Genomic DNA, 24,661 nt, shown 5'->3' with positions numbered 1-24,661 from the left:
AAAAAGTTTTATTTTTTAAACATTTATAATGGCTGTTTTGAGGTTTTCAAAGCCCATGTTTGATTTAGTTCTGACCCCAGGAGAATTCTTCTTGACTGTCTCTTTTCTGTTTTTCTCATGTGAACTGCTAGCTTACTGTTTATCTTTTTATTTTAATAAGGAGGAACCACCAGCTTCCTCTTATTTGTTGCTTACCACCAAGTTCTCCATTATTTTTGAGAAGAGTGACCCTCCAGCCTCCTTTCTGGATTGATAAAGTTTTACATGTAATTTTGAAGGCTCATTTTCTCCTTCAGTGAGTACTGTTTTAGGTGATGTATGTGAGGTGGAAAGAAATTGTGATGTCAACAGAACAAGAAGGTAGTAAAGCCCTGGACTTGAGTGAGAGTAGAGAAGGCTTCAGTTCTGTTCACTGGCTTTTGGAAAGTCCTGAGCAGTAGAGTCTAATGATGCTAGGAAGGTGTGGAATACACCTATGCCAAAGAGTTCAGTCTTTCCTCTAAGCCAGAAGTTGGTAAGCTATGGCCTATGGGCCAAATCCAGCTTGTGACCTGTGTGTATGGCCCAGGAATGAAGAATGGTGTTTACATTTTTGAAGCGATGTTTAAAGAAAAGAAAAAAGAGTATGCAACAGAGACTGTATATAGCCTGCAAAGTTGAATGTATTATTAAATATTTACTGTAAGTTTACCAACCCTGACCGTAAGCAACGAACATTGAGCAGAGAAATGACATGATCAAAGTTAGGGACTTAGAGTGATGAGTCTGCTAGCAGTAGCCTTAATGTAAACCAGTCTTCTTTGCATACACTGGCTGTGGAGATGAGCAAGGAGGCTACTGCTAGTTGAAGCCTGAGGGTACTGCTTCTGCCCTAGGCATGTAGCATTGGGAAGAAAAGCCTAGAATAAGATTTGCAGGGGGCCATTGCAAACATTGCACAGAAAACACCTGAAAAAACAAGGTGTTAGATGAGGAGGGCAGGGAAAAGCCTGAGAGCACAGGTTTTCCTTGGAAAGTTATAAAGATGATTTTTCCTACAGTTACAGATTGTATGGATACCAGTAGATGGGAATAGAGTGATGATATTACTCAAACTGTGACCATGTAATGGTGTTAGTAGGTGTTTATTGCAAAAAGTATTAAGTGGTCCGATAAATCTAGGAAATACTGGATAAAGCAACATTGAACAGATGTCATTATTGCTTGATTTCTTGTGCCTTTATCTGAAAAGGTGTCTAAGAGGGTGTTAGTATCTGTGTATTCCAAATTAATTTAATTCTGGAATGTTTTTGTTTTCTGAACCCAACGAATATCTATTGTTGTAAACATGCTGTTTGGATACTACTCATCGAGAGAGGTCTTGAGGTAGAAAGAAGGGGTGTGGAAGCTTAAATCCAATAGCTTTAGCTTTTTCAGTAAAATAGGAGAGGTTGTGGAAACTGGAAGTTGAAATTTCAGTTTGGAGGAGTCTGATAGGTAATAAAGAGTTGAATAAAAGAATTGCTTTTATTAAAATTAGAACTGCCCTATGGTCCAGCAAATGCTCTACTAGATATTTACACAAAGGATACAGAAATGCTAATTTGAAGGGATACGTGCACCTCAGTGTTCATAGTAGCGTTATTCACAGTAGCCCAGTGGGAAGAGCCCAAATGCCCATCGACTCCAAATGCCCATCTACTGATGAATGGATAAAGAAGCTGTGGTGTATATATATATATACGATGGAATATTAGCCATAAAAAAAAAAAGAATGAAATCTTGCCATTTGCAATGACATGGATGGAGCTAGAGAGTGTTATGCTAAGCGAAGTCAGTCAGAGAAAGACAAATAGCATACAATTTTGCTCTTTGTGGAATTTAAGAAACAAAACAAATATGGGGAAAAAAGAGAAGCAAACCAAGAAACAGATTTCTGAATATAGAGAACAAACTGATGGTTACCAGAGGGGAGGTAGGTAGGGAGATGAGTTAAATGGGTGATGGGGATTAAGGAGGGCACTTGTGATGAATACCAGGTGTTGTATGTAAATTTTAGATCACTAAACTCTATACCTGAAACTAAAAAAAAAGCTTTTGCCTGGATAGACCCATTTGAAGTTAGCAAGTAAACACTTGTAGTATAATACAGTGGGTTTCTCCTCCTAAAACTGGGTTCCAGAGGGATTGGAAAGTTGGTGTTCAAGAATTTCTGTCAGAGAGTTAGGGTCACTAGGGAATCTTTAATGTTAAGGAGGTTACAGGTTTAGTGCACTCAAGTATAGCTGAAAGACTGTACTGCCTTGGAATTACATTCCTCTATTTCCTGTAACTTGGTATTTAGATCTAGAGATTTGGTCAGATGCATGTGATACCTTTGGCAAGAATACTTCATAGATGGTGGTTTGTATTTCTACCAGGAGGCGCAGAATGTCTGGCTGTCTCTCCTCTTATGATGCTACTGCTGTTAGTGTTGATTATTCTGGCATTCCTTTTTCATTTATTAGTTGAAATATTTCTATGAAATGTTTTTTCATCCATTATCAGGTTACTCTGAGGAACCATTTGAGTATTTCCTTTTATTTTCCATGATTCAAGATAGTAAGTTTGTTTCCTAACATTCTCCAAAGATGACCAGTGAGGTGTTTTGTTTTTTTGCCTTGTAAATATTATTATGAACTTACAGATTCAAATTTGTTTGATGTGTTTCAGTGTATTTCACATATACAAAGTTGTTTTAACTTGGACCAGTGGGCGTGTACATGCCCACCTCAAGTGACTGCAGTAGTGTTTAGTAGTTTTCTTGCCGTCTGGTATGACTAGATGGTCCCGGTTCATCTTGTACGTTTCCTGCCCTACCCTGCGAAATGGTATTCAAGACTACAAACACAAGGGACAGTTATTATTAATGAGTTGGCCATTAATTCCACAAGAGAGCCAAGAAATACATATTGTATCATTTTAAGATTTACTTATTCGCACACACAGATATTTCCAGTTCACATTCAGGACTGCTTTATTTATTTATTTATTATTTATTTATTTATTTATTTTAATAGTTTGTCAAGTTGGTTTCCATATAACACCCAGTGCTCATCCCCACAAGTGCCCTCCTCCATGCCCATCACCCTCCTTCCCCTCCCCCCAACCCCATCTGCCCTCAGTTTGTTCTCAGCATTCAAGAGTCTCTCATGGTTTGCCTCCCTCCCTCTCCCCCACTATTTTTCCCCTTCTTCTCACCCATGGTCCTCAGTTAAGTTCCTCCTAATCCTCCTATACGTGCAAACATATGGTATTTGTCCTTCTCTGCCTGACTTATTTCGCTCAGCATAACACCCTCAAGGTCCATCCATGTTGCTACACATGGCCAGATTTCATTCTTTCTCATTGCCATGGAGTATTCCATGGTATAGATAAACCACATCTTCTTGATCCATTCATCCGTTGATGGACACTTAGGTTCTTCCCATGTTTTGGCTATTGTTGAGAGTGCTGCTCTGAACTACATTATTTAACCTAATTGATCTGAATCTGTATCTGCCATACCAGAAATCCTGGTTCTCATCATAATTATTCATTTACTTTATTCCACTAATATGTACATACAGTCTCAAAGTAATTATACCAACATTATCACTAACATATGATTACTATTAACAGTTTAAGATTTTTTAGTAGCTGTTTTTATCTCCAGGATATATCCATATGCTAGGAATATATATAGCCAAAATATAGTCAGATCATAAATTTTAAAGTAATTTATAATAATCTCTGTTTGATTCATTTATTTCATTTTATTTTAACTTTTAGAGATTGATTCACATCTTTTTCTAAATACATAAAACATGTACATAATTCTGAAGTCTAATTTATAAAACAAGATGTATTCAGAGAAGTCTAGCTTCCGTCTCTCTCCCCTCTACCCTTATTCTCTCTCTCTGTCTTCCCACCCCCAGTGTTTAGTTCATCTTTTCATTTTAAAAAGTAAGCAAGGGCGCCTGGGTGGCTCACTCCATTAAGTGTCTGACTTTGTTCGGCACAGGTCATGACTTCACCTGGGTTTGAGCCCTGTGTCGGGCTCTGGCTGACAGCTTGGGGCTCGGAGCCTGGAGCCTGCTTTGGATTCTATGTCTCCCTCTCTTTCTGCCCCTTCCCCACTTGTGCTTTGTCTCTGTCTCAAAAATAAACATATAAAGTAAAAAGCAAAGAGGTATATTTTCTTTCTTCCTCTTTTTAAGCAGTAGCATACTATACATATTTTTTTCCACCTTCCTTCTTCCCATAATAATATATCTATCCTGTAGATCACTCCATAGTAGTATATAGAAGTATTCTGCATAATCAATTCCCAGAATTGATTGTGTTTTAATGTTAAGGGATAATTTTAGTTTTATTAGTTTTAAAATCTCAGAGCTTCTTTGTATTCTTAATGGCTTTGCAAGTAATAGTAAACATTTGTTAAATGAAACTTTATTATTAAAATATCTCAAGAAGAGCTTTTCAGGCTTCGTTTACATTTTCTTATGGCTTCATTGATTTACAGTAATTATTTTACCAAATTTTAACATACAGTGTAATATTAGTTTCAGGTGTATAATATAGTGACTCAACACTTCCATGCAACACTCGGTGCCCATCACAAGTGTACTTTAATCCCCGTCACCTGTTTAACCATCCCCCCATCCACCTCCCCTCTGGTGACCATCAGCTTGTTCTCTATATTTGAGTCTGTTCTTGGTTTGCCTCTCTCCCTTTTTCCTTTGCTCATTTGTTTCTTAAATTCCACATATGAGTGAAATCATATGGTATTTGTTTTTCTTTTACTGACTTATTTTGCTGAGTATTATACTTTCTAGTTCCATCCATGTCATTACGAATGGCAAAATTTCATTCTTTTTTATGGCTGAATAATATTCTAGTGTATATGTGGTATGTTCTTTATCCATTCATCAGTTGGTAGACATTTGGGCTGCTTCCATAATTTGGCTGTTGTAAATAATGGTGTTATAAACAGGGGTGCAGGTATCCCTTTGAATTAGTGTTTTTGTGTTTTTTGGGTAAATACCCAGTAGTGTGATTACTAGATTATACGGTAATTGTATTTTTAACTTTTTGGGGAACCTTCATTCTGTTTTCCACAAGTGGCTGTACCAGTTTGCATTCCCACCAACACTGCAATAGGGTTTCCCTTTCTCCCATAGTAATAATTTTTAATGTAGCCTATATCCCACATATATTGTGGTATCTGAATGCTCTGTATTGGAATTTGAGAAGAAATCAGTAGGGTTAATCAAACATCAAACTAGTCATCTCTTTATAACAATCTCCATCTTTTTAAGAGAGAAAGAGAGCACGAGCAGGGAAGGGGCAGGTAGAGAGGAAGAGAGAATCCCAAGCAGGCTCCACACTCAGAGGGGAGCCAAACATGGGGCTTGATCTCACCACTATGAGATCTTGACCTGAACCAAAATCAGGAGTTGGGCACTTAACCTATTGAGTCACCCAGGCATCCCTAAAATCTCAATCTTAAAAGTACCATGTATAGTTCTGTGTTTTAATATTATGTATCTCCCTAAACCAGGCTAGTTAGTATTCCTGCTGCTCCTAGTATATTTATAGCTTTGACTAAAAAAATATATTACATTTAAGCCTTTAATTTTTGCACAGAAATTGTTTAATAGACTATTATTTAGAGCAGTTATAGGTTCACAGCAAAATTGAGCAGATGATACAGAGATATCCCATATACCCCTTACCCACACATGCATAGTGTCCTCCATTATTGCCATCTACACTAGGGTGGTACATTGGTTAGGGTTGATGTGCCTACACTGAGAATGTATCATTATCACCCAGAGCCCACAGTTTACACTAGGGTTCATTCTTGGTGTACATTTTATGGGTTTGGAGAGATGTATAATGATACGTAGCCACCATTCTAGTAACAGAGTATCTTCACTGCCCTCAAACTCCTCTGTGCTCTGCCTAGTCCTCCAATCCTCCCTGAAGCCTTGATTTTTAAAGTTTAATTTTAAAATGAGCTTATCACCTTATTAACACCTTAGAATTTTCTTTTACACAAATTATTTCAGCCCCTCCCTTTTAGTGAAAATAACTATTAGGAAATACATTTTTTTAATTAAAAAATTTTTTTTAATGTTTTATTTATTTTTGAGAGAGAGATACAGACAACGTAAGCAGGGGAGGGTCAGAGAGAGAGCGAGACACAGAATCCGAAGCAGGCTCCAGGCTCTGAGCTAGCTGTCAGCACAGAGCCCGATGCAGGGCTCGAACCCATGAACTGTGAGATCATGACCTGAGCCAAAGTTGGATGCTTAACTGACTGAGTCACCCAGGTGCCCCAGGAAATACTTCTTAAGAAGAATTTTTTTTTAAGTTTATTTTTTTGAGAGAGAGCGAGTGAGTAAGAGCATGTGAGTGGTGGAGGGGTGGGTGGGGGGACAGAGGACCTGAAGTGGGCTTCATGGTAATAGCAGCGAGCCCGATACAGGGCTCAAACTCATGAACCAAACTGTGAGATCAACACCTGAGCTGAAGGCAGATGCCTAATTGGGCCACCCAGGTGCCCCTATTAGGAAATACTTCTGGGGCACTTGGGTGGCTCAGTCAGTTAAGTGTCTGCCTTCGGCTCAGGTCTTGATCTCATGTTTTGTGGGTTCAAGCCCCTCATCAGGCTCTGTGCTGACAGCTCAGAGCCTAGAGCCTGCTTCAGATTCTGTGTTTCCCTCTCTATCTCTGCCCTTCCCCCACTCGTGCTCTTTCCCTCTCTCTCAAGAATAAATAAAAACATTAAAAAATAAAAAAGGAAATATTTCCAATGAAAGTAGTTCATCAATATGGTAGAATTAGAGTCAGATGCCTTCATCTTCGAATGCAAAGTCCACCATTTTTCCTTCAGTCTTATACTAACAGAAATTTTCTTATTTTTATTGAAATCATATAACATAATGATTTGATATTATATATGTTGTAAAATGATCACAATAAGTCTAGTTAATATCCAGCACTATACGTAGTTACAAATTGTTTTTCTTTGTGATAAGAACTTTTAATATCTACTCTTAGCAACTTTCAAATGTGTAATACAGCATTTTTTTTTTTTTTTTGAGAGAGAGAGAGGGAGCGAGTGAATGAGGGGCCGAGAGAAAGAGAGAGGGAGAGAGAGAATCTCACAAGCGGCAGAGAGAGAGAGAGAAGCAGGGCTCAACCAAAGTGGGGCTCAAACTCACAAACTGTGAGATTATGACCTGAGCTGAAGTCTGATGCTTAACTGACTTACCCACCCAGGGGCTCTGTAATACAGCATTATTAAATGTAGTGACCTTTACATCCTGTGACTTAGGAATTTTCTTTCTCAAGAGAAACTGGTCATGTCATGCTTATTTTTAGCCCCATTCAATTTGATTTAACAAAGAAAAATTTGAACCTAGTCATTTTACCTTAAATGTGGAAGTGGCTGAGTCTGTATTTGGATTGTTGCCATCATTTGATTGGACATTCTTGTGGGAGAGTCTTCCCTGTAATCTGGACTCAGAAAGGAAGGAGACTTTTGGGGCGCCTGGGTATTTCAGTTGATTAAGCGTCTGACTCTTGGTTTCAGCTCAGGTCACAATTATAATTTGAGAGATCAGTCCCCACATCCGGCTCTGCACTGACAGGAAGGAGCCTCCTTGTGACTCTCCCCCTCTCTCTGCTCCTTCCTTGCTCTGTCTCTCAAAACAAATAAATAAACATTTAATAAAGAGAAGGGAAGGAGACTTCCTCTCACTGCTCTAGTACCTCTTTTTGACCTGGCCAATTTAATCTCTGGACTTTGTGAGAATATAAATTTGTTTAATAACTATAAGAACAATGTAAGCAAAGGTTTAGTTGTCATTAAGGGTATCTTATTTATTGAGAACGCTCTCTACCAACATTCTGCTTCCTATAAAAGTTACCTGGTTTCTCTGTGTACGCTTGACTCTCTTTTTCATTTCTTTATCCAGTGCATTCCTCTCTTCGTTCAGCTTGTTTTGGAGAGATTAACCCGAGGAGTGAAAACTAGTGAGCTCCGCACCATGTGTCTTCAGGTCGCCATTGCTGCCTTGTATTACAACCCTGATCTGCTGCTACATACATTAGAACAAATGCAGTTGCCCCACCACCCTGGACCGATAACTGTACAGTTTATAAATCAGTGGATGAATGATACGGATTGTTTCCTCGGGTATGTGTCTTTTGGGTTTTACTCTACATTTCTCTTTCTGGAACGTTGACTTTTAAAAATGTAAAATAGTGTATGAAGGGAAATTTTCATTTTTAAGAATTATTTTTAGTGTATTAACATAAATTTTAATTTTTAGAGAATTAAGACTGTTTCGGGAGTATAATTTAGTGGGAAGAATGTAGGCTCTGAAAATTAGGTGTAGCCTGTCGCTAGTTGTTTTTAACTGCTGTGATAGTGTTAGATCTTTAGGCAACGAGAATGAAGTGTTCATCAGGCTCCACGACTATTAAGTGTCTATAGGTAAAAACATTCCAAATGGGGTCAGGTTTCTAAGGAAAATGCCAGTTTGGCAAAGATGTACTGTCCCAGGATATTGAAGTCTGTGGATCTCAAGGGGGCTTGTTCTCAAATGTGAGGTCAGAAGGAAGGAATGTTTATTGTAGCCTGGGTGCTGCCCTGGTGGGAGAGTTTGTCTTTATGTGAAGGAAACACTCTTACTTCTCAAACTTAGGAAAAATGGGATGCCGAGTAGCAGGTACATGTCCACCTCAAGTGACCCAACACCTGTTAGTGACCGTTAGGCTAGAATTTGAGCTGGACTGCCAATTGATTTGTTTAAAACATTAGATACAACTAGTGTTTTGTTTTTTAAGTTTTATAAGATATCATTTAGAAAAATTTGCTGAGGGAAGATAATTCCAGTAGGAGTAGTCAGGACACTGCCAAGTGACGGAGGTGTGAATTAGCCTGGCAGCACAGGTGTGCGGGAAGATACTCCTAAGCTGCCGCATGTATTCTAACTTTTCTGCTTGTAGGAGACTGGAATTTGTCCTTGATGTAGATTTTTTTATTAAAGGCTTGAAAGGAAGAACATACTTTCAAAAGAAATTGTGCTTACTCTCAACAATAGCCAAAACATGGGAAGAGCCTAAGTGTCCATCAACGGACGAATGGATCAAGAAAATGTGGTTTATCTATACCATGGAATACTACATGGCAATGAGAAAGGATGAAATCTGGCCATGTGTAGCAGCATGGATGGACCTTGAGGGTGTTATGCTGAGCGAAATAAGTCAGGCAGAGAAGGACAAATACCATATGTTTGCACGTATAGGAGGATTAGGAGGAACTTGACGGAGGAACAAGGGGGAGAAGAAGGGGGAAATGGTGGGGGAAAGGGAGAGAGGAAAACCATGAGAGACTCTTGAATGCTGAGAACAACTGAGGACTGATGGATGGGGGAGAGGGGGGAGATGGGCATGGAGGAAGGCACTTGTGGGGATGAGCACTGGGTGTTATATGGAAACCAATTTGACAATAAACTATTTATAAAAAAAAAAAAAAAAAGAAAAAAAAAGAAATTGTGCTTAAAGTTACCTCTGACAGAGATTTAGGGAGCAGAGGCTTTGTCCCTCACAGTTACGCAGTTGGAATGCTTATCTCTTTATTAGCATCTAGAAGCAGTTTTCCAAAGATAGAAAGGCTGTTCCTACTATTGCACAGGCTGGGCAGGCTTGGCTTGTGCTTCCTTGGACTCCTAGAGTCCCACTTGATGCTGCTGTCTCCTGCTGTGATCCTCCTGACACCAGATCCTCAGGTCTGGTGCCATTCCCCTATTTATAAGGTATGCTTCTGGCTTCAGTAACTTGAATCAGCCACTGCAGTGGGTTGGGATTGGCTGGGTAGTGTGACGGGCATGTGGCGGTGACACAGGCACGGCCTGGGAAGCAGCCGCTGGAGCTGGAGCTGGAGTTGGAGCTGGTGGAGTTCTCTTTCTTTCTTTTTTTTAACAGTGAAACAAGGCTTTAATCAACGTTCTTGCAAGAGCAGTCGTCTGATGGACAGGCACATTCAGAGTAGTTATAGCAGGCAATTTATCTCCTAGCATAGAAGTTCCTCCCCTGATTCCTTATTGGCTGAGTACTACAGAGGTGACAGCCTTACCCAAAGGTGGCCTGTGTCCGTGTAAGGCGAAAAGTAGTCTAATTGGAAGAAATGTGTGTTCCTTGAGGTGATGCAGAGACTTCAGTTCTTTGGCGCATTCTCATTGCACAGCCTGAGAAACGGAGAGAGGAAGAAGAACCAGGAAGTGAAGTGTCTAAGGGGTTGGGACTGGTGGAGTTCTCTTTCATCTGTGCTCCTGCTCCCGGCCTCCAGGACAGCAGAGATTGTGGCTTCTCTGAGAAGCGCACGTTCTCAGGCTTGGAAGATTCTGGCAGTGACAGTAGTGAAGATGACCCGGCCGAGGGAGAAGCTAGGATCAGTGACCACTGGGCAGCAGGTGCAGGCCGGGAGCTCTTCCCCAAGGACGGAGGTGATGAGGGTGCAGGGCTGCGAAGAGTGTGTGGAACACCGCTCTGATGGGGAAGACATCTGGACCATGGCAGGCAGGGTGCCCCTGGAGTGGAAGGAGGACTTCCCCTACATGGACAGTGACCTGGGTGGCAGGCACAGCTACAAGCCCCTGTGTACCTGTGACAAGCCGGACCAGTTTTGGACAAAATGGATGATGCTGACTACCGGTGCACGGTGCAGGACTGGACGACAGGGCATGACGTATGGCTGCCCAGTGAGCAGGTGGCCCTGGTACGGTGGCCGCACAGGGGCCGGTTGGGGGACATGAGCTTCGGTCTGTATGGAGCTGGCTGTGGACTTCTTCATTGGGGACCTCGTGGCCCCCTCAGGAACCAGCCGACCTGCTAACAAGCATAGCTTCCTCCTTCCTCCCATCCCTGGTGGAGGAGAAGGTCTCTCACCTGGGGCATGTGCCAGTAAGCTGGGCCAGATGCAGCCTCACCTTCACTGGCCCCAGACCCCAACCCCCCCCATCCCCGCCTAGCTTCAGTGATCTGTGGGCACGGAAGACCCCGGACCAGCACAAGATGCACATGCCTGCTCCCACGCTGGTCGTAGCCGCCACGCTGAGCTCTACGGCCCACCTCCCACGTACCCGCCCAGCGAAGAGGCGTGGGAGCAACGGGGGCCAGGTGAGAGGATGCCCAGCTTCCCGCCGCACAAGTTCCCGAACCTGTGGCCCATGCCTGAGTGTAGCTGCTTCCTCCAGGAATGCTTCACGCGCTGCCTTGACCCCTCCTGTGCCCACAGCAGTGCACGATGAGGGTGAATGTGGACCCTGAAGACCTCCTCCCCAAACTGTTCCGGCTGCAGGACCTTTGCTCACATGCCAGGTCCTGGTCTATAGGGGCACAGCAACCTTGTCCACTACCTTTGTGTTATTCTGGAGAGGCCAGTGGCTGGCTTCAGGCTCTGACGATGGCTTGCTATGGCTGTGGGAGGTGGCTGCTGCCCACTGCGTGAGGACTGTGCCCGTGGGGGGTATGCTGAGGAGTATTGGCTGGAGCCCTCACCCCACATCTGCCTGGTGGCTGTGGCCATAGAGGACGCGGTGCTGCTACTGATCCCGGTCCTGGGGGCCCGGCTGGTGTGCAGGCTGCTGCCGGCTGGAGACCTGAGGAGGAGTGCCAGGCGGACCTGTGGCTGCGCATCTGCCGTGGGAAGCCGGTGATGCTGTTGTCCTGGCATGGGTTCGGGGACTTCTTGGCTGTGGCCCTGGCACCTGCAGACCCACGCCGGTGCTGATCTACCAGCTGAGCGGGCGCTGCAGCCACAGACAGGTGCCATGGTGGCTTCTCCCCAGCCCCACCCTTTGTGCTAGTGGCTTCCCAGTGCAGCATCTGCCTTTACAATCTCCTGTGCCAGGAGCTCACCCAGAAGCTGAGACCAACTGCAAGTGGGTGTTGAGCTGGGCCGTGCACCCTGCAGGGGCCAAGGTCATCTGTGGGAGCTCTGACAGCAAGCTGCTGTGGTTTGACCTGGACCTTCTGGTGAGCTGTACAGGGTGGTGAGGCACCACAGGAGGGCCCGAAGGGCTGTGGCCTTCCACACCTGGTACCAGGTCTTCATATCTGGCTGTGACAGCGGAGGGTCATTGTCTGCCACAGGATGGTACGCAGTGACTGCTGCAGAGCCCGCTGCTGGTGCCTGTGAGGGTGCTGTGGGGGACACATGCTGACCCGGAACCTGGGTGTACTGGATGTGGCTGTCCACACCACCCCAAGCCGTGGGTCTTCTCGCAACCAATGGCACTGTCTACCTCTTCACCCAAGTCACGTGTTTCCCCAGGGGCCAGGCCGTGTGTGTGCTCAGTATCTTAACGGAGGTGTTCTCCCCACTGGAAAAAACAAAATCAAGCAGTGCAAATAATGAATAATAGAAGCTTGTAATATAGTCATCATTTCATTTGTTGTATATTACTGTTATTTTAAACAAATTGAGTTACTCTCAATGAATTTTTTGTTCATGTCTGCGATTTTAAGTGTGTTATACTAAATATAGTAGTCTTCCCATTCTTAATATTTTTAAACAACTCTGAAAACTCAGACAAAAAGATGTCTGAAATGTATACTGGTCAAACCTTTTTCCTTTAGGGGTGTCTAGGTGGCTCAGTGGGTTAAGCATCCAACTTTGGCTCAGGTCCTGATCTCATAGTTCAGGAGTTTGAGCCCTGCATCAGGCTCTGTGCTGACAGCTCAGAGCCTGGAGCCTGCTTTGGATTCTGCCTGTCTGTCTGTCTCTTCCTCTCTCCCTCCCTCCCCAGCTCATACTCAGTCTCTCCCTCTCTTTCAAAAATAAACATTAAAATTTTTTTTCAAACTTTTTTCTTTCAGAATCAAATTTTCCTTATCCTATGTTATGGCAGAGAATATTTAATAGATTTACTTATAGACCTTAAGTTTCGCTTGCTTATTAATATGTTGAGTTTCTGAATAGCTTTTGGCCCCGGGGGTTAGTGTACAGTGCATTTGCTAAGAAATATGTAGACTACTCTAATGAAGACACAGTCTGAATTTTTCCTTTTTTCCGTTGGATAGGAATTTTATGCTGTCAAAGGGATTCCTGCTGTACTAGAACTTGTTATGTCAAGGTGCAGATAAAACATTCAGATCACTCATAAATTGATACTATAGTAAGATTCATCATATTGATTACAGACTTTTATACCTCTATGATGATAATTAATTGGCTTATAAAGCTTAATTTATATAGGATTTCATGTAGTACAAAATGGGGGATCCCTCTGTATAATTCCATTGAGTGAACCCTAAAATCACCTTGGCCTTTTTTTCTTGTAGATCTTCAATTGTCCTCATTTCTCATGAGTACATTTTTTTTTCTTTGTGATTTGTAGGCATCATGACCGGAAGATGTGTATAATAGGACTGAGTATCCTTTTGGAATTGCAAAATCGACCTCCTGCAGTAGATGCTGTGGTGGGACAGATTGTGCCCTCAATTCTTTTCCTTTTCCTTGGCCTAAAGCAGGTCTGTGCTACTAGGCAACTGGTAAACCAGGAAGATCGCTCAAAAGCAGAGAAGGCTGATATGGAAGAAAACGGTAAAGTCTTCTAATTGTAATGAATGCTAGAATTGATTTAGAATGCATTTTCTCTGAATTTTAGTCTATTTGGAATCATTAAACAGTTACAATCTTTGGCTTGTTGCACATTTGTCAAATATTTTGGGTTTGGTTGACATATCCTGTAATGTAAATTTAAATTTAATTTTTTGACATTTAATTATTGAGCTTAATGAATGTTGTTACACTCTGGGAAATTCAGATACATTTATAACAGAATCATATAGTTTTGACAATGAGTTAGGAACCACTGTTTCATTTTCTTGTTTGTGCCAACAGTCTCTGTAAGGTCAGCAGCATGAATTCAATGAACCATCAGTTAAGAGAAGTATCAGTGTAGCAGATTAATAGAGTGCCTGATGTTCTTTTAATGGTTCTTAAAAATTGTTATTGGGAGAATTTTATGGTTTATATATTATTAAATTTGGAGTAAAGTACATAAATGAGGGTTATTTGCTTAATTGAGAGTCAGAATAATATTGTTAGAGTTGAGGATATTAGATCTTTATTAATGATAATTATGAAACTACTTGCTTGGGCACAGGAAGTAACCTAATCCAACTCCAAATGGAAAGTTTTTCCTCTTCCAGTTAAAAGAAAGTTTCTTTCTTTCTTTCTTTCTTTCTTTCTTTCTTTCTTTCTTTCTTTCTTTCTTTCTTTCTTTCTTTCTTTCTCTTTCTCTCTTTCTCTCTCTCTCTCTCTCTCTTTCTCTTTCTCTCTCTCTTTCTCTCTCTCTCTCTCCCCTCCCCTCCTTTTCTTTTTTCCTCCTTCCTTCCTTCCTTCCTTCCTTCCGTCCTTCCTTCCTCTCTTCTTCCCTCCCCTCCCCTTCTTTTCTTCCTTCCTTCTTTATATAATTTATTGTCAAGTTAACTAACATACAGTGTATACAGTGTGCTCTTGGCTTCAGGAGTAGATTCCCATGATTCATTGCTTACATTCAATACCCAGTGCTCATCCTAACAAGTGCCCTCTTCAGTGCACCTTACCCATTTTTCCCACCCACTCCTGCCCCTCTGCTCCCATCAACCCTCAGTTTGTGCTCTGTATTTAAGAGCCTCTTATGGTTTGCCTCTATCTCCATTTGTAACAATTTTTTTCCTTTGTTTCTCCCATGGTCTTCTGTTAGTTTTCACTCATATATGGAATTTGAGAAACTTATGATATTTGTTAAAAACAATTTCTTTAGGGGCGCCTGGGTGGCTCAGTCAGTTAAGCGTCCTACTTTGGCTCAGGTCATGATTTCACAGGTCGTGGGTTCCATCCCCGGGTTGGGCTCTCTGCTGGCAGCTCAGAGCCTGGAGCCTGTTTCAGATTCTGTGTCTCCCTCTCTGTCTGCCCCTCCCCCTCTTGCTCTCTGTCTCTCAAAATAAAATAAAGACATAAAAAAAATAAAAAAAAAACAATTTCTTTAAATGAGAAAAATCAGAACATTTCATGTAAAACATACAAGTGTAGATTTAAACATTTTGCATTCAACTGGCATCATCCTAATTTGAGTATGAGGAATGGTACTCTTCTCTAACCCCTATCAGAAGCATACTTCTGATCTAATTTGCTTTCCTGAATTCTATGTAGGACTTTTGAAGTAATGCTTCATTACTAGAAGAGTTTTTATTCTTTTGCTAAGTATAGGCCAACAGTTATAGAATTCTTTTTTTCAGTATGTTATAATGTTCTTTCTAATTTTTTATTTTGTAAACTGTTGGCTTATAACTAATATGACTGAGAAAAAAATTTCTGGTAATTTCCCGGACTTCTGTTCAATTTCTACTGAACTACAGAATGATTAATTAGGAAAGGTATTTCTTGCTATTTTTGTCATATATATATATGTGTGTCATATATATATGTATATATATGATTGAAACTGTTGTTTTATAGGACTAGTTTTGGAGTAATACTGCCTGGTTTGGGTTTACTCTAGGTTTTTCCATCATGGGTTGGTTTTGTTCTGCATTTACTATCTTCCAGTTATTTATAATACTGGGCTAACTGCTTAGAACAGATCAGCACTGAAAATAGAAACAGAATCCATGGTGATATACAATTCAGCTTTCAACTTTTCAACACACACGTAACTATTTTTTCTTTGTATTTCTATATTTTTCTGTTTCTATTAGCAGAAATGACCTCATTTGAACACTTCTGAGTGTTAAAAGACCCAAATTCTCAGTGGAAAGTCATTGTTATTTAAAACACATGCACTGGAACGCCTGTGGCTCAGGTCATGATCTTGCAGTTTCTGAGTTCGAGCCCTGCATCAGGCTCTGTGCTGACAGCTCAGAGCCTGGAGCCTGCTTTGGATTCTGTGTCTCCCTCTCTCTCTGCCCCTCCCCTGCTTGTGCTCTGTCTCTCTCTCTCAAAAATAAACAAACACCAAAAAAAATAAAAAATGCACTGCACAAAAATTTTGGGATTCTGATTAGGTAGCATTTTTTTTTTTTTTTTACAATAGTTTATTGTCAAGTTGGTTTCCATATAACACCCCGTGCTAGATAGCATTTTTATATAAATGAATATGAGGCAGCCATAGCAAAACAGTAGTAATGACCAGTGGACTATAGATTTAGGGTTACTTGGAAATTGTTTTCAGTGAGGGGGGTAAAACTTTTTTTTTTTTTTTAAGTATATTTATTTTCGAGAGAGCATTAGCAGGGAGGGGCACAGAGAGAAGACACAGAATCTGAAGCAGGCTCTAGGCTCCAAGCTGTCAGCACAGAGTCTGATGCAGGGCAAGAACTCATGAGCCACAAGATCATGACCTCAGCTGAAGTTAGATGCTTAACTGACGGAGCCACCACCCAGGCACCCCTAAAGTCATATTCAATGTAACAAACTATAAAGTTTTATTTTTAGAATTTCATGTAAAAATAGGTACTAGTTTTTCCATTTCTAGAATGTCATAATTTTTGTTCTATGGAATTTTATGTTTTGTCCTTTTGTGTTTTGATTCCTTTTAAATTATTAATGGATTGCCAGAGGAGATTTCAAGTGATGAAGAGGAGACGAATGTAACCGCTCAAGCAATGCAGTCGAATAATGGAAGAGGTGAAGAGGAGGAGGAGGAGGAGGATGACTGGGATGAAGAAGTGTTGGAAGAAACTGCCCTTGAGGGATTCAGCACTCCACTTGACCTTGACAATAGTGTGGATGAATATCAAATTTTTACACAAGCTCTGCTAAGTATGTCTTTACTCCCTAAATTTTCAGATATTTTCTCTAAATTCTTTCTTCATTTCTTTCAGTTAAAAATTGTTTTGGGACCTGTCCAAAATTGGCTTAGATGTTAAAAATGGTTTTAGTTGTGGTAAGCTGTCCAAATGGAAAAATCTGGGAGGCTTGACGGATGGTTTTGCCTCAAGCACCAACTGGAGTTCTTGGTGTGGGAGTGAAGCTGAAGCTGCAGGTACTGGGAGAATCTGGAGGAAAATGGTGGCATGTGAGTGGAGATGTTTGCCAGGGTCTGGATTTTAGGGAGCATAGTAAAAGCCCAGGAGGAAGAGATGGTGAAGGAGGCAGAGAACTGGGCACCGCAGAGATTTGCAGTGTCCTGACTTTCTCTGATAGCCCCACATGATTAGATATGGAGTGAGTACTCAAGGGAAATAAGCCTTTGCTGGAATGTTTGTCTCTTACTTTCTGCAATCATTTCGTTGCAGTTTGATCATGTACTTCTGTTCTCTGTAATGACAGATTCTCATCTCTTTCTTCTTCTACCCTCCCCTTCCCTCCTAATACAACAGCTGTGCAGAATCGGGATGTTGCCTGGTACCAGCTGCTGATGGCACCGCTCAGTGAGGACCAGAGGAGGGCGCTGCAGGAAGTGTATACCCTGGCAGAGCACCGGAGGACAATAGCAGGTCAGCCAGCTGTGTTCCCAGAGTGGATGCTATCAGGGTGCCAGTAGGCAGCCTTATTACCTTCTTAATGAGCCTTGTGACACATAAAGACTGTTTAAAAATTGTTAGAGGCCAGCCTTTCAAGATAATTATTATTGTATGATTTTCTTTTTAATCACTCACGATATCTGAACTGCAAAATCCTGTGTATTAATAGGTGTCTTTTAGTGGTAGTGTTACCCTCTGTTTTGGGGCCAAAATTAAGGCATCATGGTGAGGAAGTCTAGCTGAGTGAGAGTTAATCAGTTGGGTCCCCCATCTAAACTGCAGATAGATCAAAGCACCTCATGAATTCTTGCCAAGAGCTTGCCTTCCTGGAAAGGAAACACTCTTCATTTCTTTTGCTGGGCTTTACATATTGGTGATTCTTGTTGATTTTCAGTTTTGACCTGGAGAAATTATTTTATGCAGACATTCTTATGGTCACTCCTAGAAAATCAATGGAGAAGATTCTGTAATTACAAAAATATTTTAGTGGAAAACCTGGAACAGGTGCCTGGAATTTAGAAACTATGTTCTTCTGCATAGAATTCACTTGTCAGCCCTGCACAGAGTCTGCATCAGTCTCCCTGATAGGAGAATTCTGGGCACATTTTCAGCAGTAGACTATAGAGCTATTAAAAACAACTTTGTGATTTGTTTTCATTTTGGTCAGTTTTCCTGGAAGTTGAGATGGGGGAGGTAAAGTTTTTCCATTTTGTTCATTTTTAGCAGTTTTTCTGTGATAGTGAACATAAGTACTTGCTGACATAGCTCTATTAAATGCTGATGCTCAGGGACTTCCAGGGAAGGTGGTGGAGTGGGAGGACCCTGAGCTCACCTCACCTTACAGATACGACTAGGTAACACTTATATCAGGGTAATTAACCCAGAACATGACCCGACGGGTGGCACAACAGACTCCACAACTAAATGTACAGAAGGGTCCACATCAGACAGGGTAGGAAGAGCAGAGATGCAGTGGGGAGCTAAATGGACTACGGGTCTGTCCACGGGAGGGAGGGACCCGCAGGTGTGGAGAAGGGAGAGAACAGACCATCATCACGCGAACCTGCGTGGGAAGATGAATCCCCGTAACATTGGGCTTTGAAAACCAGAGGGGCCAAATTTCATGAGTTCTGACAACCAGCAGGACTTAAAGCCTGGAACTTTGAAAATCATCGGGCTCAGTTCTGGGAGAGTCTGGAGGGTGATGGGAAACTGAGTCTCCATCCCTTTAAAGACACAGCACAACAAACAGCCTGCAGAAACACAGCATAGAAGAACACTTTGAAAAATGCCCAGGACATGCAGGATGGAGAATTATTTACTAATCTGTGTGTTGTGTTCCAGAGAGACTGAGATTGCTAGGAGACTCCTTCAGGAACAGAGTTGCTGGTGGGTTCCAGTTCCCTTCTCCTTTCAGCATAAACACTCAGACACCTGCAGAAACCAGCCTGGAGTCAGCATTCACTACCTAACTTGCTTATACTGTGCCCGACCCTTTACAGCTAGGTCTGCCTTAGTTCTGATGCTGTGGGCCCCTTCCCTAGAAGACCATTGCGAACCTTGCCAACACCATGCCTCTCTACTGTGTGCATAGTGGGGTCTTAGTCCCAGCAGTGGCAAGGTGGCCACCTCTGGAGGATGCAAGAATCTTGTTAAAACTGTGCAAAAACTGTGCACCCTGCCTGTGTATGCTTTGCAGATGGGTGTGGCCAGCCATGATCTCAGCAGTGGAGACATGTCCCCTCTGAGAGAGGACTAGTACCACCTTGTTAAAACTGCATTCTCCACCCATTACTTTCAAGAGCAAAAGATGTAGCTGAATGAATTTCCTAACACACAGAAAGATACACAAAATGAGACAGAGGAATATGTCCCAAATGAAAGAAAAGGACAAAACAATAACAAGACACCTAAGCCAAACAGAGATCAGCAATATGCCTGATAGAGAATTTAAAGTAATGATCATAAAGATACTTGCTGGAATTGAGACATCAGTGGAGGATTTCAGTGAGATATGTAACAAAGAGAAAACCATGAAAAAGAACCAGTCAGAGATGAATGAAGAACATGATAATTGGAATTAAAATTACACTAAATGGAATAAGTAGCAGACTAGAGGAAGCAGAAGGGATCGGCAACCTGGAGGACAGAATAATAGAAAGTAATCAAGCTGAGCAGGTGAGAGGAAGACAAATTATGCAAAATGAGAATAGACTTAAGGAACTCCATGACTCCATCATATGTGATAACATTTGCATTTTAGGGATGCCAGAAGAAGAAGAGAGAAAAGGGGGCAGAAAGTTTATTTGAAGAAATAATAGCTGAAAGCTTCCCTAATCTGAGGAAGAAAACAGACATCCAGACCCAGGAGGTACAGAGATTTCCCAACCAAATCAACCAAAGGAAGTCCATTCCAAGACACATAATAATTAAAAGGGCAAAAAGTAGTGATAAAGAGAATTTTAAAAGCAGCAAGAGAGAAGGAGAAAGTTATGTACAAGGCTATCAGTGGATTTTTCCACAGAAATTTTGAGTGACAAGATATATTTAGAGTGCTGGAAGGAAAAAAAATCTGCAGCCAACAATATTTTATCCAGCAAGGCTATCATTCAGAATAGGAGGAGAGAGAGAGTTTCCCAGACAAACAAAAGTTAAAGAAATTCATGACCACTAACCCAGCACTACAAGAAATGTTAAAGGGACTTTTTCAGTAGGAAACAAAAACCATGAGTAAGAAAAGCAGGAAGCACAAAAGAAGTAAAAGTAAGTATATCTATAAATACCAGACGACTCACAAAATAGAAGGATGTAAAGTATGACAGCATCTACCTAAACTATGGGTGGTGGGAGGAAGGACAGGACTAAAGAATGGTTTTAAACTTAAGTGACCATCAAATTAACATAGACTGCTGTATATAGCAGACGTTATATACAAACCTGATGGTAACCACAAATCAAAACCAGTAATAGATATGCAAAAAATAAAGGAATCCAAGTATATCACCAAAAAAGCCAACTTATGGGGAGGGAAGAGAGCAAGGAAAGAAAGGAATGGAGAACTACTACAGAAATAACCACAAAACAAGTAACAAAATGGCAATAAATACATACCTATAAATAATTACTTTAAATGGACTAAATTCTCTAGTCAAAGAGTGTGATGGAATGGATGGAAAAACAAGACCCATCTATATGCTGTCTTCAGGAGACTCATTTCAGACCCAAAGACACATGCAGACTGAAGGAAAAACAATTATCATGCAATTGGAAGCAAAAAGAAAGCCAGGGTAGCAATACTCATATTGGACAAAATAGATGTTAAAACAAAGACTTAACAAGAGACAAAGAGAGGACCCTACATAATTATAAAGGTAACAATCCAACAAGAAGATAAAACCAACAAAAAAATTGTAGATATTTATGCACCCAACATGGGAACACACAAATACATGAAACAACTAGTTCCCTTGTTATTAACTGACAGTAATACAGCAACAGTAGGGGACTTTAACACCCCACCTATATCAATGAAGAGATATATAAACAGAAAACAAGGAAATAGTGGCATTGAAGGACATATTGGACCTGATGGATTTAACAGATATATTCAGAACATTCTGTCCTAAAACAGCAGAATACACATTCTTTTCAAGTGCACATGAAACATTCTCCACAATAGATCACATATCAGGCCATGAAACAAGTTTTGACAAATTCAAAAAGATTGAAGTTATATGCATCTTTTCTGAGCAGAATACTATGAAAGTAGAAATGAACCACAAGAAAAAACCTGGAAAGAACACGAGTACGTGGAGATTAAATAACATGCTACTAAACAATGAATGAGTCAATCAAGAAATCAAAGAAGAAATAAAAAGATACATGGAGACAAATGAAAATGAAAACACAGTGGTCAAAGATTGCTGGGAGCTGCAAAAGCCATTCTCAAGACAGATGATAATGATACCAGTCTACTTTGAGAAACAAGAAAAATCTTAAATAACATTACACCTGAGCAAGAAAAAAAAAGAACAAATCCCCAAACTAGGAGAATGAAGGAAATAATAAAGAGCAGAAATGAATGATATAGAGACTGAAAAACAGTAGATCAATAAAACCAGGAGCTGGTTCTGTGAAAAGATCAACAAAATTTATAAACCTTAGCTGTACCCATCAGAGAGAGAGAGAGAGGATTCAAAATCAGAAGTGAAAGAGGGTAAGTACCAACACCACAGAAATACAAAAGATTGTAAGAGAATATTGTGAAAAATTATATGCCAATGAATTGGACAACCTATAAGAAATGGATAAATTCCTAGAAACATTGCCAGTAATGAACCAGTACTTCCAAAACTGAACCAGGAAGAAATAGACTATTTGAACAGATCAGTTACTGGCAATGAAATTGAAATAATAATCAGACTCCCAACTCACAGGTGAATTCTAGCAAACATTTAAAGAAGAGTTAATAGCTATTCTTCTTAAACTTTTCAAAGAACTAGAAGAGAAGGCAAAACTTCCAGATTCATTCAATGAGGCCAGCATTACTTTGATACCAAAACCAAATAAAGATACCACAAAAAGAACTACAGGGCCAATATTTCTGGTGAAGATAGATTCAACAATCATTAACAAAATATTAGTATTTTTTTAACACTAAATCCAACAGTATGTTAAAAAAATAATTTATTATCACAATCAAGTGAGATTTATTTCCAGGATGCAAGAGTGGTTCCATATTTGCAAATCAATCAGTGTGATATATCTCATTAATAAGAGGAAGTATAAAAACCATATGATCATTTCAATAGATGCAGAAAAACATTTGACAATGTACAACATCCAGTCATGATACTAACACTCAGCAAAGTTGGAGATGGAACATAGCTCAACAAATAAAGACTATATGTGAAAAACCCACAGCTAACATCATACTGAATGGTGAAAAACTGAGAGTTTTTCTTCTAAGATCAGGAATAAGAGACAAGGATGTCCACTCTCACCACTTCAACATAGTACTGGAAGTTCTACCCACAGCAGTCAGACAAGACAAAGGGCTAAAGGCATCCAGATTGGTGAGGAAGAAGTAAAACTTTCACTATTTGCAGATGACATGAGATTGTATACATAGAAAACTTAAAGAATCCATTGAAAAACTACTAGAACTGATAAATGAGTTCATTAACGTCATGGGATACAAAATCAACATGCAGAAAACTGTTGCATTTGTATACACTAATAATGAAATGGCAGAAAGAGAAATTAAGAAAACAGTCCCATTTACAATTGCACCAAAAAGAATAAAATACCTAGGAATAAATGTAACCAAGAAGGTAAAAGACCTGTAGTTTGAAATGTATAAAACATTGATGAAAGAAATTGAAAATAACACAAAACAAATGGAAAGATATTCCATGTTTGGTTGGAAGAATTAATACTGTTAAAATGTCCATACTGCTCAAAGCAATCTACAGATTTAATGCAATCCCTATCAAAATACCAAAAGTATTTTTCACAGAACTAGAACAATCTTTTTTAAATTATTTTTTAAATGTAAAAAAAAAAAAAAAATTTTTTTTTAATTTTTGAGAGAGATAGAGTGGGGGAGGTATAGACAGAGGAAGAGACACAGAATCTGAAGCAGGCTCCAGGCTCTGAGCTGTCAGCACAGAGCCCGACGTGAGGCTCAAAGTTGTGAACTGTGAAGTCATGACCTGATCTGAGGTCCGACACTTACCAACTGAGCCACCCAGGTTCCCCTACAACAAACAGTCTTAAAATTTGTATGGAACCACAAACAATCCCCAAAAATCAAAGCAGTCTTGAAAAATAAAAACAAAATTAGAGGAATCACAGTCCCAGATTCCAAGGTATATTACAAAGCTGTAGTAATCAAAACAGTATGGTACTGGCACAAAAATAGACACACAGATCAAGATCAAGAATGGAAAGCTAATAAACCCATACTTATATGGCCAATAAATCTGTGACACAGGAGGCAAGAATATGCAATGGACAAGAGTCTCTTCATCAACGGTTTTGGGAAAACTGGACCACTTTTTTACACCATACATAAAAATAAACTCAAAGTATATTAAGGACATAAATATGAGACCTGAAACCATAAACTTCCAGAAGACAGCACAGCCAGGAATTTCTCTGATCAGCCATAACAACATTTCTCTAGACATGTTTCCTGAGGTAAGAGAAACAAAAGCAAAAATAAATTGTTGGGATCACATCATGATAAAAAGTTTCTGCACAGCAAAGGAGACAGCCAACAAAACTAAAAAGACAGCCTACTGAGTGGGGAAGATAATTTGCAAATGATAGTCAGTAAAGAGTTAGTACAAGTTCTTTATACAACTCAATACCCAGAAAACAAATAATCCTTTTAAAAAAAAATGGGCAGAAAACTTGAACAGACGTTTGTCCAAAGAAGACATCCAGATGGCCAACAGACGTGTGAAAAGATGCACTCATCATCAGGAAAATGCAAACTAAAAGCACAACGAGAGATCACCTTACACCTATCAGACTGTCTAAAATCCAAAACACAAGACACAACAGGTGTTGGCAAGGATGTAGAGAAAAAAGAAACCTTGTGCGCCGTTGATGGGAATGCAAATTGGTGCAGCACTTGGAAGACAGTATGGAGGTTCCTCAGAAAGTTAAAAATACACTTACCATATAATCCAGTAATTGCACTACTGGGTATTTAGCTAAAGAATACAAAAACACTAATTCAAAGAGATATATATATATATATCTCTTTGAATATATATATATATCTCTTTGAATATATACATATATATCTCTCTGAATATATATATAATATATATATCTCTCTGAATATATATATAATATGTATATCTCTCTGAATATATATATAATATATATATCTCTCTGAATATATATATATCTCTGAATATATATATAATATATATATCTCTCTGAATATATATAATATGTATATCTCTCTGAATATATATATAATATATATATCTCTCTGAATATATATAATATATATATCTCTGAATATATATATCTCTGAATATATATATAATATATATATCTCTTTGAATATATAATATATATATCTGAATATATATATAATATATATCTCTTTGAA

At 40.0% G+C, this 24,661-nt stretch overlaps 1 protein-coding gene and 1 pseudogene across 1 annotated transcript in view; both read left to right on the top strand.

Moving 5' to 3' along the window:
* IPO8 (importin 8) overlaps positions 1 to 24,661 on the top strand; it is a 76,985-nt gene that overhangs the window by 49,656 nt on the left and 2,668 nt on the right. The window contains exons 21-24 of the mRNA XM_039247682.1: positions 7,986 to 8,206; positions 13,416 to 13,621; positions 16,622 to 16,825; positions 17,386 to 17,502. Of these exons, the coding sequence (XP_039103613.1) occupies positions 7,986 to 8,206; positions 13,416 to 13,621; positions 16,622 to 16,825; positions 17,386 to 17,502 (748 nt within the window). The remainder of the gene's footprint in view (positions 1 to 7,985; positions 8,207 to 13,415; positions 13,622 to 16,621; positions 16,826 to 17,385; positions 17,503 to 24,661) is intronic.
* LOC120242147 lies at positions 8,728 to 12,430 on the top strand (annotated as a pseudogene).

Source organism: Hyaena hyaena, unplaced genomic scaffold, assembly GCF_003009895.1.
Source record: "Hyaena hyaena isolate Hyena2069 unplaced genomic scaffold, ASM300989v1 scaffold_303, whole genome shotgun sequence".
In the NCBI taxonomy this organism is placed as follows: Eukaryota; Metazoa; Chordata; class Mammalia; order Carnivora; family Hyaenidae; genus Hyaena; species Hyaena hyaena.
The sequence above is the reverse complement of the archived record's forward strand: the minus strand, read 5'-3'. Positions and strand labels throughout refer to the sequence as shown.